Source organism: Oculina patagonica, chromosome 6 (genome assembly GCF_052425735.1).
Source record: "Oculina patagonica isolate OP01 chromosome 6, crgOcupat, whole genome shotgun sequence".
NCBI classification, from domain to species: Eukaryota; Metazoa; Cnidaria; class Anthozoa; order Scleractinia; family Oculinidae; genus Oculina; species Oculina patagonica.
Window position 1 is genome coordinate 13,584,515 of NC_135763.1, and position 12,881 is coordinate 13,597,395.

The 12,881-nt window shown below is 37.5% G+C and overlaps 1 protein-coding gene across 1 annotated transcript in view; it reads left to right on the forward strand.

Moving 5' to 3' along the window:
• The first annotated feature begins 232 nt into the window (after positions 1-232).
• The window catches only part of LOC144657314 (leucine-rich repeat serine/threonine-protein kinase 1-like), a 47,445-nt gene continuing 34,796 nt past the window's right edge, over positions 233-12,881 (forward strand). Inside the window, exons 1-8 of the mRNA XM_078517649.1 lie at positions 233-458; positions 5,609-5,835; positions 7,179-7,219; positions 8,412-8,577; positions 9,148-9,186; positions 10,681-10,795; positions 11,748-12,005; positions 12,457-12,594. Of these exons, the coding sequence (XP_078373775.1) occupies positions 5,634-5,835; positions 7,179-7,219; positions 8,412-8,577; positions 9,148-9,186; positions 10,681-10,795; positions 11,748-12,005; positions 12,457-12,594 (959 nt within the window). The 5' untranslated portion in view covers positions 233-458; positions 5,609-5,633. The remainder of the gene's footprint in view (positions 459-5,608; positions 5,836-7,178; positions 7,220-8,411; positions 8,578-9,147; positions 9,187-10,680; positions 10,796-11,747; positions 12,006-12,456; positions 12,595-12,881) is intronic.

Here is a 12,881-nt window from a genome sequence, read left to right on the forward strand (position 1 = left end):
ATTTATTATTTTAATTCACGATTCTTTTTTCCATATCAATTTAAGGATATGTTTATTTTCAAAATATATGTCCGAAAAAAAAAAACATAACTGAAATGTTTCGGTTTCATGTGTGATTACTCCCACTTGCGTGGGCGCGTCAATTTTTCCACCCTCCCTACCCTGGTTAAAATTTATCCTCCTCCCCAACCTTCCCTCGATTTCGCTTGCGGTGATCTTTCTTTTCGACGAAGCTCTGTCTGTACGAGTGGGTTGGTTTCGTCTTTAGAATGTCTCCTAAAAACACGTTCAATGGTATTGGTAAAATCTTTTTATAGTGAGATGATTTTTCGATACTGAAAAGATAATTTGAGACGTAAAAATGCGGTCAACGAGGCAAAATCTACTTCCTTGATGGATTGCTTCTGTGAAATTTTCCCCACCTCGAACATCTCTGGCTCAACTTGAGAAACGACAAGGTAGGCACAATTATTTTTCTTCTTTCACGATAATCTGGGAAAGCAGTGCTCTTGACATTGTATTAAAAATCTGACATTATCTGTTTTAATAACGCTCGCAAAAAGACCTATATAGGCATTTTGATCGTCTGTCACGAGGTGATGTAAACAAACATCACACTCGAGCGATTCAAATACATTCAAGAAGATCAGAGAAATCTTCGATCAAAAATAAAGATCGAGAGATCAGAGGAAAGGAAAATTGATTTTGTCAACTGATTTTACTGGCGAATTGTTTAGCAGTGTACTGTCAAAGCAAATTGAATGAAAGAAAACGACTGTCATTTTAAAATAAATTGACTGCATGCATTCAGGATCTGAATAATGGCATTAATCTGGGATTAAAATTTCGATTTTTGATTTTCTTTGTATATTGCACATTGTTTTATCTGATAATCAGGGCTTTTTGTTTGATGTGTGATCCCAGTTTATCCCCAAGATGACAATTTTACATTCGGTTTTTGCCAAAACCGGATTTGTAGCGGCTTTGAATATTTGCATACCCTAAATGAAAGGAAATTGAAAAGCTCAATATATAAGGGCAAGTTATCGAAGCTGGATAATTTCAGTTTTTAAGGTCCGTACCTGTATTTTCAAAAGGTTAGAAAAATAAAACATGATCGCATTTATATGAATGATTTTTTGATCAATTGGAAAGTTATGCTCATGCGATCATGAACAAAATTTTGTTTTTACTCTGTGTTCATTCAGGATCATTACCTTGTTTTGTACAGATCACGCCACCGGTATTGATAAATATTTAATCGACAAAACGAAAATTACAAAATAAATATTCCATTGAATTGGCACTCCTTAAAATTGTACTAGACAGCCAAAAAATCCCTTGATTGTAGATTAATTTTAAAATTATTTTTTAAATAATTATCCCAAAGCCAGAACGGTTTTTTCATTTAATTGTGTATAAAATATGTCTTGGTAATCTTACTTTTGGAAAAGTCTTAATTATCTGAATACAATTCCAATTAGGTACATAATGGAATGTCATTCATGATTAATGAACTGAGTTGGTGTGGAGAAACTTTATAACTTGGTTGGAAAGAGAATTTTTGCATGCAAGTTATTACCAAAATTTGTTTGTATTTGGTCTTGTGTTTCATTTCCCTCTATAAAGAAAGTAAAACAGACTCCATGAAAGGAGATTTATTGGGCTATAAAGAAGTTAAATTGAGGCATAAATTATTAAATGATTGCTTTTGAGATGTCACGTCATGATCATGTAAATTATAAAAAAATATTATGTCACCATGCCTGCAGTATGTAGCTGTAAATACCATACCATAAAATTGTGGTTATACCCCCCCCCCCCACACTTATAAGCCCCCCTGGATATAAGCTCCCCCCTTGCTAGATGACACTGACTGAACAGGACTAAATGTTGCTTCATTATGACTTTTGAACTTACAGTTGATTTCAGTTTACTTTGGCTGCCCGCTTTGCGAAGTTCGTTGCGAAAGTGGAAACTTTGTTACGAAGTTACCAATTACGTTGCGAAGTTTGCGAATTAAATTGCGAACTTCGATACAAAATTCCCAACTTTGGCCCGAATTTATTAAAACCTTCTGTAATTATGTTATCAAAAAGGGCTTTGCTATGCTAAACTGTTGGAAACAAATGTCATAAAAATAAAAATATAAAAGGTTCGAAAACTTTTATGTTCAGTGAGCCGTAAACATGTTGTCTCGACAAATTAGTCTCTGTCGCACTGCGTCGGCTTTGATTAAAATCAATTTTACATATGGGTAATCCATCCGGTTTTATCCGGCTTACAAACGCAGAAGACTTGAAATTGATGATTATGCCTCACAGAAATCGTTAAATGTGTATTTTCATACAAAAAAGTTAAAATTTCACCAAATTTCTGCATGCATAAAATTTATTTATCGGCAAATCACTTAATGCGTTATCGCTGATACGAAACATTGTCTTATTACACTTCAAGCTACTTCAACTTTCCTTGACCAGTTCTAAAATCATCAAATTCAGATATCGCCATGACTTTCAAGCAACATGTCATGTTTCTTCTCAACTACCAAACTTGGAAAGTTCAGTCGGGCCGAAGTTGGTAACTTTGTATTGATTCGCAAACTTCGCAACGTAATTGGCAACTTCGTAACAAAGTTTCCAATTTCCCAACGAACTTCGCAAAGCGGGCGGCCAAAGTAAACTGAAATCAACTGTAAAACCGTATTTTGAGCAACACTCCCGTGACCCATTTCGAAATGCTTTTTATTATACAGCTTATGAGCTACCCCGCATATAAGCCCTTCCGTTTGTAAGCCCACCCAAAACCCCCTTAGGAAGTTGTATAAGCCCAGGGCTAACTGGAATTTTACAGTATACTGGTAAATGGATCAGAAAACTGTGGATAGTATGAGAAAATCAGTGTTCTGTGTCTGTGGCTGTTAACATAGTATATATAATTTTTTTTTTCCACATATTTATTACCATTCTGAAAATACATTAAAATACATTAAGTGTTTACAAAGACTCTCATAAGCTATTATATAGTATATATTAATTTTTGTAAGCTATTAATTTTGTAAACTATTAATTGTATATAAGTAGCACCTATATAATTGCCACCTAGCCTGAAATTGTTTCTGTGTATTATTTTTTACAGCAATATATTTCTCGGTTCTGTATTTTTGGTCAACTAGTTCTATAAATACTTCAAACTTTGGAATTTTAGATTGTTTTCGACTAAGCCATATATGCAGTTTTGCAAGAGTTATAAGATAGTTTAACAACTCGCATTTTTCTAATTTACCAATGTATACATCTTGTAACGTGAGTTTAGACTCACGTTGGCCAGAGAGTACAAACCAGAAGTTTTCAAAGTTTTCCCAAAAGAAACGAGTCAGAGAGCAATCGTAAAATAAATGATACACAGTTTCTGGGTTAACCTTGCAAAACGTACAGGTATCATGTGAAACATAACCTATTTTTAGCTAGTCGCTTATTAATAAAAACAATATCATTTAGAAGTTTAAACTGAAAGCTTCTTACAAAAGTTTCCGATGAAACAGACAAATTAAGAAAAACCCTTGACACTGTACTGTCATCTAAACCAAAAGCATTTTTCAACTTCGTAAAACCCCTTGATACTATTGCCTTTTTTGTAATAAGTAATTCATAAAATTGTTTACTTTTACATAATAAGGGATCGAAAAGTTTTTCCCCACAGTAAAATTTTAATGAACCGATTTTATTACCATCAACATCCAAAACTTTTAAGTTGCCAGGAATTGCACTTCTAATTCCTGACCACATTAAAAAGTTTGAATGTTTCAAACCAGCACTTGTTGCAATATTGTATGACTCTTCATTGCCCTTATTGAATTGCATCTGGCTAGTTGAAGTAATTCCTGCTTTTACATAAATTATTGTGGTAGTAAATGCTCTTGCCGTCTATTTTGATAAGCTTATTGTTCCAGATTATATTTTCGGCAGTGAGAGACGTAGTAGAAAAAAAGTTTCTAAAATCATCCCACCATTGGAGGAGTTCATTATAAAATATGGAATGGAAGTTATAATCTTTAATATCATAATTACAACTAACAAAAAAAATTCCACCGTAGTTATCCAGCAGGTGGTCAATAAAGGCCTTCCATGGAGTCCGGCCCGACGAAAAAATTCTTCCTAGCCAGGCTAATCTTAATGATTTAATCGACGTCTCAATATCTGTTAACCTAAGCCCCCCAAATTTTATGTCATTAATTGCTGCTAATCGGGCTATCTTATCAGATCCATTCCACAGGAAGTTATATATAATAGTATTGAGTTGCTTTATAAACTCTTGCGGAGTTGGCAAAACTGAGAACACATAAGTCATTTTCGAAAGCAAAAAAGATTTAATAATTGTAATTTTGCCAAGCAGCAAGAGGCCCCTGCAGCGCCACAGCCGTGTCTGCAACCGGATACCTTTTAATTTATCGTAAAAATTTTTCTGCAACTGTTCAGTTTCATTATATGTGAAAACTATTCCAAGTGCTTTAACAGTGTTGACCCATTTTAATGCAAGGGGCGCCGCTGTATTATTTCGACAGGAGCCTATCCACATAGCTTCAGTTTTCGTGTAGTTGAACTTCAAACCAGAGCACTTTTCAAATTGATCTAGCAAAACAAAGATATGTTGTGCACTATCAACATCAGGGACAAACGCGGTAAGATCGTCAGCATATTGTACAATTTTGAATTCCTCATTCCCTATTTTAATACCTTGAATATTTGGTTTACTTCGAATAGCAGTTGCTAGAACTTCAGCAACAATAATAAAAAGATAGAGTGACAACGGGTCTCCTTGTCTGACTCCTCTTTGTATCTCAAAGTGAGATGTGCACATTCCATTGCTTATAACGCAGCTGGTTATATTTTTGTAGAATGTTTCTATCCAGCCTTTTATACTAGGTCCAAAACCAAACACGTCTAAACATTTTAACATAAATTCCCAATCGATGCTGTCAAAAGCTTTTTCAAAATCAATGAAGAGCAATATACCTGGTACATTTTCCTTCTTTGTATAATCCATAACATCTATAATAGATCTAGCTGCTTCACCAATAAACCTGCCTTTTACATATCCCGTCTGATTACAATGAATTATTTCCGGGAGGACTTTAATGACTCTAGCTGCGATTACTTTAGAAGCAATTTTTGCATCATAGTATATTAAGTGCATGTATCAGGGTTTTCTGTAGATTATTGGCCACTTTTGACTTCCTCTTGGATCATGCATTCATAATGTCAGTTGTTGTTGTAAGGTTTTCCCCCTGGAACTTAAAATTTATTAGCGCCCTTCATAAATGTCCTTAATTATTTAATCAAGATCAATGGAAAAATAACTCTCAATTACGTAAGGTACCGGTAAATGGTCCTTTAAAAGTATGCTTTCTCGCAGAATTTAAGTCAAATTGCAGGGGTCTCGGGCCATCTCAATTTCTTTTGTAAGGCAAAGAAACAAAGTCTCTGGTTCTCAAAAAAGACATTAGGCTTACTGCTCAAATTTACAAATCACTATCCCTTTAATTAGATTTGACACATTCAAGTTACAGTAATTACTTCAACCAGACCTGTTTCTTCATTCCTTTTAGAGGTCAAGAGCTGTGGTCCATTTAAATGGCTGCACCAGTATTTGTTTTTCAAGGGGAGCTGTTACATCAGGCAGCCATCTATGATCAGAGGGATCTCCTGAAGTCTCTGCTAAAAGCAGGTGTCCATGGAGAGGCCAACAGTCCTGATCCTCGTGGATTAACACCGCTGCACACTGCTGCACTTCATGATAGTGTGGAGTGTCTAAAGGAGTTGTTGGAATGGAAAGGTACCCCAAATAATGTGGTTGTAATGTAATTGGGAAGATTCCAGCTTAGACACGGCACATTCCAGCACAGACACGGTTTCATTTGTCCGCTTTCGATGCAGCTACGCCTTCGTTTACACGGCGCCGATCGAGACCACTACTTAAACTGGGTTGTTTTGAAAACGCTGTCAAAAGTGGAGCGTTTTCAAAATGATACGGTTTCGTTGGTCGTGTTAACGGCAAAACCACATCAATTTGAAAGCGGTAACGTAATTTGGCTGGCTCACAAAGAGTAAACATGATGAACCTCGTATGGAACGCAGCACTTGCTTATACAGTCATTTGAAAACACTCGAAAAACGGTTAAATAGGTTCCATGTAAACACTTTGAAACCATGTCGATTTCGATGCGGTTTCGAGGTTATAAAACTGTGTTGATTGGAAACCGAGTCCATGTAAATGATGCCTTAGTCAGTGGATGAAACCCAAGTGTCCCAGGGGGGTACTCCGGCTTGTAAATGACGAGAATGATCGAATGGAGGCAAAACTCAGGACCCCAAAAAATCCCTAAGTCTTCCGACATCACCCCAAAAAATCCCTGGCCCAAAAATACCCCCCCCCCCCCCCCAACCAAAAAAAAAAAAAAAAAAAAAAAATCCCTTGTCAAATTACCCCTTAATTGCCAGGAGGGGCAAAAACATAACACAAAGAAAATCATAAAAAATTAAGCGCATAAATACGCTAAGGCCGCAGCAAGGCACTTTTGTCCGTTTTAATACCCAAAATAATCCCCTATTTAAATCAAGTCACCCCAAAAAATACTTGCCAAATTTTCCAACCCAAAAAAATCCCGCTATCGAAAATTTCAAACCCAAAAAAATCCGTTGATCATCCCCGTCATTTACAAGCCGGAGTACCCCCCCCCCCCCCCCTGGGCCAAGTGTACGACCAGTGAAAAGCTATTGAACAGTTCTTTCATGTGTGATTCAATTCACCATGACAAGCAAATTAAATCGTGTCGGGTGTCGCGGGCTTATAAAGCCCCGACTAAAGAATTGAACATTTTAGTCAAGTATCATGTTTAGGTGAATATTTCTTACCGACAAAAGCTTAGATTGCACAGTTCCAGAAAATATCCATACCCACCCCATGGAAGGTCATTGGAAATTCCAAGGGTTTGGGGGACTTAAAAGCAAAAATTTTTAGAGGAAATGTCAGGGCTTAACTGGAATTTCCAGAAGGGTGAGGAGATTCAACCCAAAAATATCTTCCGTGGGAGGGGTATGGATATTTTCTTTTTTCTAGTTATGAGTTTTATTATACTTTTTATCATACATTGATTGAACTTTGGTCATTTTCAACAGGAGATGCAAACATACAATCTTCTCCAGAAGATAACTGCTCAGTGAGTGCCTTTGATCAATATTCTTTCTACACTTTCAGGGATGTAGCTAAAAAACACACAAAGCTGGCTCATCAACAAGCCCAGCTGGCTTTTCTGGCCTTGGCAGCTCCAAGAGTTTACCTAGTTTTTGTTTTCATGTGAAATTTCAGCCAGATTTAAGTTTGGTGAAATTACCCATAGCCAAAAGCTGGCCCCTTAGGGATATCAACCCTCCAAGTTTACTTTTTTCCTAAGTGGCCATTTGGCCACCAACTACTCAAGTTTTGGTTGCCAGTGAAAAATTTTAGTCACCAAATTAAACTGATGCCTTCAATCATTCCTCTCAATTTTAGTCGCCAGGCTGGCGACCTTGGTTCAAATTAAGTCGCCAGCTCCAAAATTTTATTTGCCATGGCGACTAAAATGGTCTTAACTTGGAGGGTTGGATATCCTACCCTTTTTCTTCTTTGTTTGAATCTGATTAAACTGACTGGATCCTTTTTTAGGGAGGAGGTTTTTCCATATTCTTGCCCAGTTAATGTTTCTTGCATAATTTTTCAATGGCTGCAAGATGGCTACCGGTAATAGATAGCTTAGACACAATTTGCTAAAAAGTGCCAGAAAATACTAAATGGGCTAACCACTAAGATGCCAACCTTGTTAACGCAATAGGAACATTTTACCACTGACAGACTAAACACTGCCCTGTTTAGGGATCCCCGCCTGCTGTAGATAAGATATTTATGGCATGCTGCTAATATGAATCAAGATTCCACTTGACAATTCTCCTGTTACTCAAAAACATAAAAATTAGTTTTCCAACAACATGAAATCAAGCTGTAGTGATACCTCCCAAAGTCAACTTTGGCTACTTTTCAGATAAATAGAGCTAAGGGACGGACCCTTTTTTAAAATTTTTATAATTATTCCAAAAAAATTCTTGCACAAGAAAAATAGTAGAAAGAAATCATGCACAAGTAAGCATGGGAAAAATTCGCAAAACCCAGCTACTAAACATGGATGGTGCAAAAACGAAATCTTGTAGAAGGCAATGTTGGTTAAAAAAAAAAAAAGGTTCTTGCAAATACCAATGCTGAAAAAATTCTTTCTCAGAAGAAATTACTTCCCCCCCCCCCCCCCAAAAAAAAAAAAAAAAAAAAAAAAAAATTATGGTCCATCCCTAAAGTCAAGTTTTGTTTTGTTTGATTGACAGACTGCTCTTCATCATGCTGCACGTAATGGTCATCGCCGCTGTCTCAAAGTCCTTATTGATGCAGGGGCAAGAACTGATACTAAGAACAAGGAAGGCAAGACAGCGATGCAGATAGCATTTGAAAAGGGGAATTATGAGTGTGGAGACTATTTAAGGACTGTGGAAGGTAAACTGTTGTTTATGCTTGCTTCATCAGAGGATCAATTCAATGTTTAATTTATATATAAGAGTTTATTTTTTTTTGTGGGGGGCTCCCCTTTCCCCCTCTTTTTTCTCCCCCCCCCCCCCCCGTTCTCTCCTTGTTGTCCATATCCAATGTGAATTATAACGAGTTGTTGCAAAATTTTACTTGTTCTCTTGGTTCCTGCCACCTTAGGAATCCCACTTCCTGCCCCCTTTCTCTCTGGCTCCTGCCCCCCTGTCCCCCTCCACTATAAAGCTCTTGCTGAAGGAGGGGGTGGTGTGAGAGATCTTCTTATAAGGCACTGATGGTGATACTTGTCAAACCTTTGAGGGTTTAAACTGTACGTTTTGGCACCACTTACATGTAAAGATGTTCAATCTCGAATGAGAATTCTTGTAGCCCCCACCCTGCGCCTAGGGTCTCATCCCTACTGTTTTGTCAGCTTTACACTGGCCAATGTTCAAAGTGACTAAACCAATGTGCTTAAAGACATACTACTGAAGGAGGATATTATTTGTGTGTATGATATTAACAGCTGGGTTTTATTTGTAGGTATCAGAAAAGCAGCGCGGGAAGAGGAAGTATCCCGAGGTATGCACAACTTGTGGGATCTGTACTATGGGAATAACAAATTATTTGAATCAAGTTCTCATTATTTCAATTCATTTCATGTTATTGTCTTTTTTGGCCATGTTAAGTTGTCCCCTATAAACCTGGTGGTTTCTTGGTAGACTCCTCACCCTACCACAGGGCTGCAAATAACAGTAGGTCATCGGACATTGGCCGACCAAAATTTGCTCATGTCTGAAAAAATTTGAATTGTGGTCGGACAATTTTTGATCATAAATCAAAAGTGGTAACTTGTGAGTGGCCTTTTGGTTTTGGTGATGTCCGACCACAATTTTGTTTTGTCTGACCAAGATGGTGTCTTAGTAGGACATAAATTATGTCCTTTCAAGTGAAAAAAATTATTTCAGCCCTGTTACCATAATGCTATTGCTGTAAAATTTTAATTCTTAAGTGGCTAATAAAATGATGATGATGATGAAGTTGATGCCAGGATTTCTTGGATTGAATTGATTATCATTATCATTTCCCAGTAATGGTAAATGGCCATAAAAGCCCAGCATTCTTACCTTTTAGTACCAAGAAAATATGTTATTATGTTTTAAAATTTATTGAAATTTACAAATTATTGGATCAATACAACCATCAGACCACCAAATTAGTCAATTAGCAACAGATGACTGTGTATCAACGAAAATTTGTTTTAACTACAGTTGAACCCCTATTAAGCGGCCACCCTCAGGGAAATGGCAACTGGCCGCTTAATAGGGGTTTGTCAGAAATTAGCATAAGGTCTTTTTAAAAGGTAACATTATTTCAATACAAAATAAGGTGAAAAGGAATAACGGAATCACAGGAAGACGACAATAAACCTGTGTTTGAATGATTTTTATTTTATTTATTTTATTTATCACGGTCTGAGCTTGTTGGAAAATAATTTAAATATCGTATATGACATTCTTATTGGCCGCTAAATAGAGGTAAAAACAATAGAAGAACGCTCATCGGGACGGCAGAAAGGTGGCGGTGGCCGCTTAATAGGGGTGGCCGCTTAAAAGGGGTTATATTTGCAGTATTATACTGACAATATTTTCTGGACTTAAGTTACTGAATGCTTAATAGGGGGTGGCCGCTTAATGGGTGGCCGCTTAATAGGGGTTCGACTGTATGTAATTTCGTAAATGCAATGTAATTTATTTACCCATGTAACACAGAAGAGTTTAGAGCTTGTTAAGATGTGTACGTGCATCGAAGATCAAATTAGAATTTGGAGTGTTTTTGTGAAGGGAGGAAAACTGGAGAGCACGGAGAAAAACCCTTGGAGCAAGGACATGTACAAGAACCCACCTATGGCACCAGGCCGGAATTGAACCCAGGCCACATTGGTGCGAGGCGAGCACTCTCACCACTGCGCTACCCCTGCTTGCCAGTGGCAAAATTATGGCCAATACAGCTCAGTTTGACTGTAAATAATAAACATATTTTTTATTGTCTTGTTTGTTTTCTAATTTTTCTCAGAACTCTTTCGCTCTTGTACCATTGGCGATTTACCAAGAGTGACAAAGTTGCTAGAGGAAGCAAGTACTGTTACAATCAACAAGTTGTACCAAGGAGGGTGTACCCTGCTTTACAAGTATGTAACAAATTTATCGCTCTCATTTGCTTTTCATGCATCTGACATGATTAATGCAATATTTCTGTGTAGTCATTATTGATTTAAGTAAGACATGTTAGTAAAATAATTATATCAAATTATTTGTTTTCTGTGACATATAAAGTGCAAAGTGCCTGCCCTTGCATAGCCTATGTGTTGCCATACCCACCCCTTCCCCCCCTTCCCCCCTTCCCCCGATGCTACACCTAAGGCCAGTGGGATACCTGGGGTTTTTATATTGACAGGGACAATCAAAGGATTTTGGGGGGGGTTGAAGTTTTCGATTCTGGTTTTTTTTGGGGTGGCTTGATTTAAGTAGTATTTTTTTAGGTATTAAAAAACAATGATCTAAAGATTCGTTGATGAAAATAAACAAACATGAGTGTTGAATTTCTAAATATAAATGTTTTTTTTTTTAGTTGTATTATAATTGCCCTTTTCTGGAAATCCATCTCTGTCGCTTGAAATCCCACATACCCCCTGGGCACATCAGCTACTTCTTGCACCAATCCCAAAATCGAGTAAGCCCTCTGGTCATTAGTCTCCTTCTCAGACATTTTTCTGGGTTGTTATGCAACACTTCTGCCCACTAACAGCTCCCTTTACCCTAACCACATTCCTTTCTTTTTGTTTTGATCACAGCAACTTTGGCACCTATCTGAAAAATTGACAGTTACCAAATGCTAAAAAGCTGCTACTGCCATGTGGATGGCTTCAAATCTAGAACTTGAATGCCTGCTATAATTGTTTTTCCACATAAGGTTTCATATCAGACATTTTTTATTTGAGAAAAATTTGGTTTAGTTCTTTTTTTTATTAGGAACTAGATTTTATCTCTTTTCTTGCATCTTTTTCATGCCGCTGAGAACTGAAATTGAATAGCTTGGCGCAAGACTATGCCAAGTGACTTTTTTTATGATATTTCTTCCAGGGCCTGTCAAGGTGGCCATCTTGAAATTGTAAAACTCCTACTAAGCCGAGGCGCAGATGGCTCCCCAAACACTATCACAGGAATTGCTCCACTTTATGCTGCTTGTCTTAGTGGGAATGTTGAGCTGGTGAGACTCATGGTACATGCTATGCCACACACAATCAATATTCCTTCTAAAATGGACAATTCCACGGCTCTTCACGTGGCAGCGGGTGAAGGAAATGAGGAGATTGTTAAAAGCATCCTTCAAGTTTCTAGGTGAGTGCAGTTGTCATTAGTTAGTTATAATGTACTAGTCATGCAGGATGTTGGAAGAACACACAAAGCTTTTTATTTGTTAGTGTTCCTCTAACAGCCCAAGTGAAATATGGAAAGGTTTGAGTCTGTATATGAGCCTAGTGGCCCTTCAGGCCAGAGCTTATCCCGGTTTCCATAGCATGAAGCAACAAGGAGAATTTCTACTCCCCCCTGAATGGGATGCTAGTCCATCACAAGGTTACACGTACCACCAGGGTTGAATTTGGCAGTACCCATTTATACACCTGGGTGGAGAGAGGCACTATGGATTAAGTATTTTGCCCAAGAGGCTAGTGCACTAACCATTAGTCCACTGCATCTCCCTAAGTGGTTTATGGATAACCTAATAAATATGCATGTATCTTATTAACCTGCTTCTTGTTGTTTCATTGGTTTTCTTTTCTTTCCCCAGGGATGGTGAAGAGTTGACTCCTTGTAACAAGATTGACATGAGCGTCCGTACATCAAATGGCATGACAGCTCTTCATTGTGCTGCACAGGGAGGTTTTGTAAAGGTTTCCGAGCAACTGTTAGATTGTCGTCACAAGTGGTGAGTAGCTTTGAAAATGTTACTAACAGTGGAATCCTGATTTCTTGAACCTGCAAAAAATCAATTTAAGAAAGAAAGGGGTGAATACAGATATTCAAATCCGCCGAGCCATGCTAATTTTTGGCCAAATCCATCAATCCGCCACTATTTTCGTTCAAATCCGAATCTGCATTACTTGAAAAGTTTGTGTGGTAGAGTTTCACTGCAATGGACAGTAGATGTTGTTTTTTATGCCAATTTTTCAAGAAGTTTAGTTTGCGACATTTCCGCCAACACACTTACGAAGA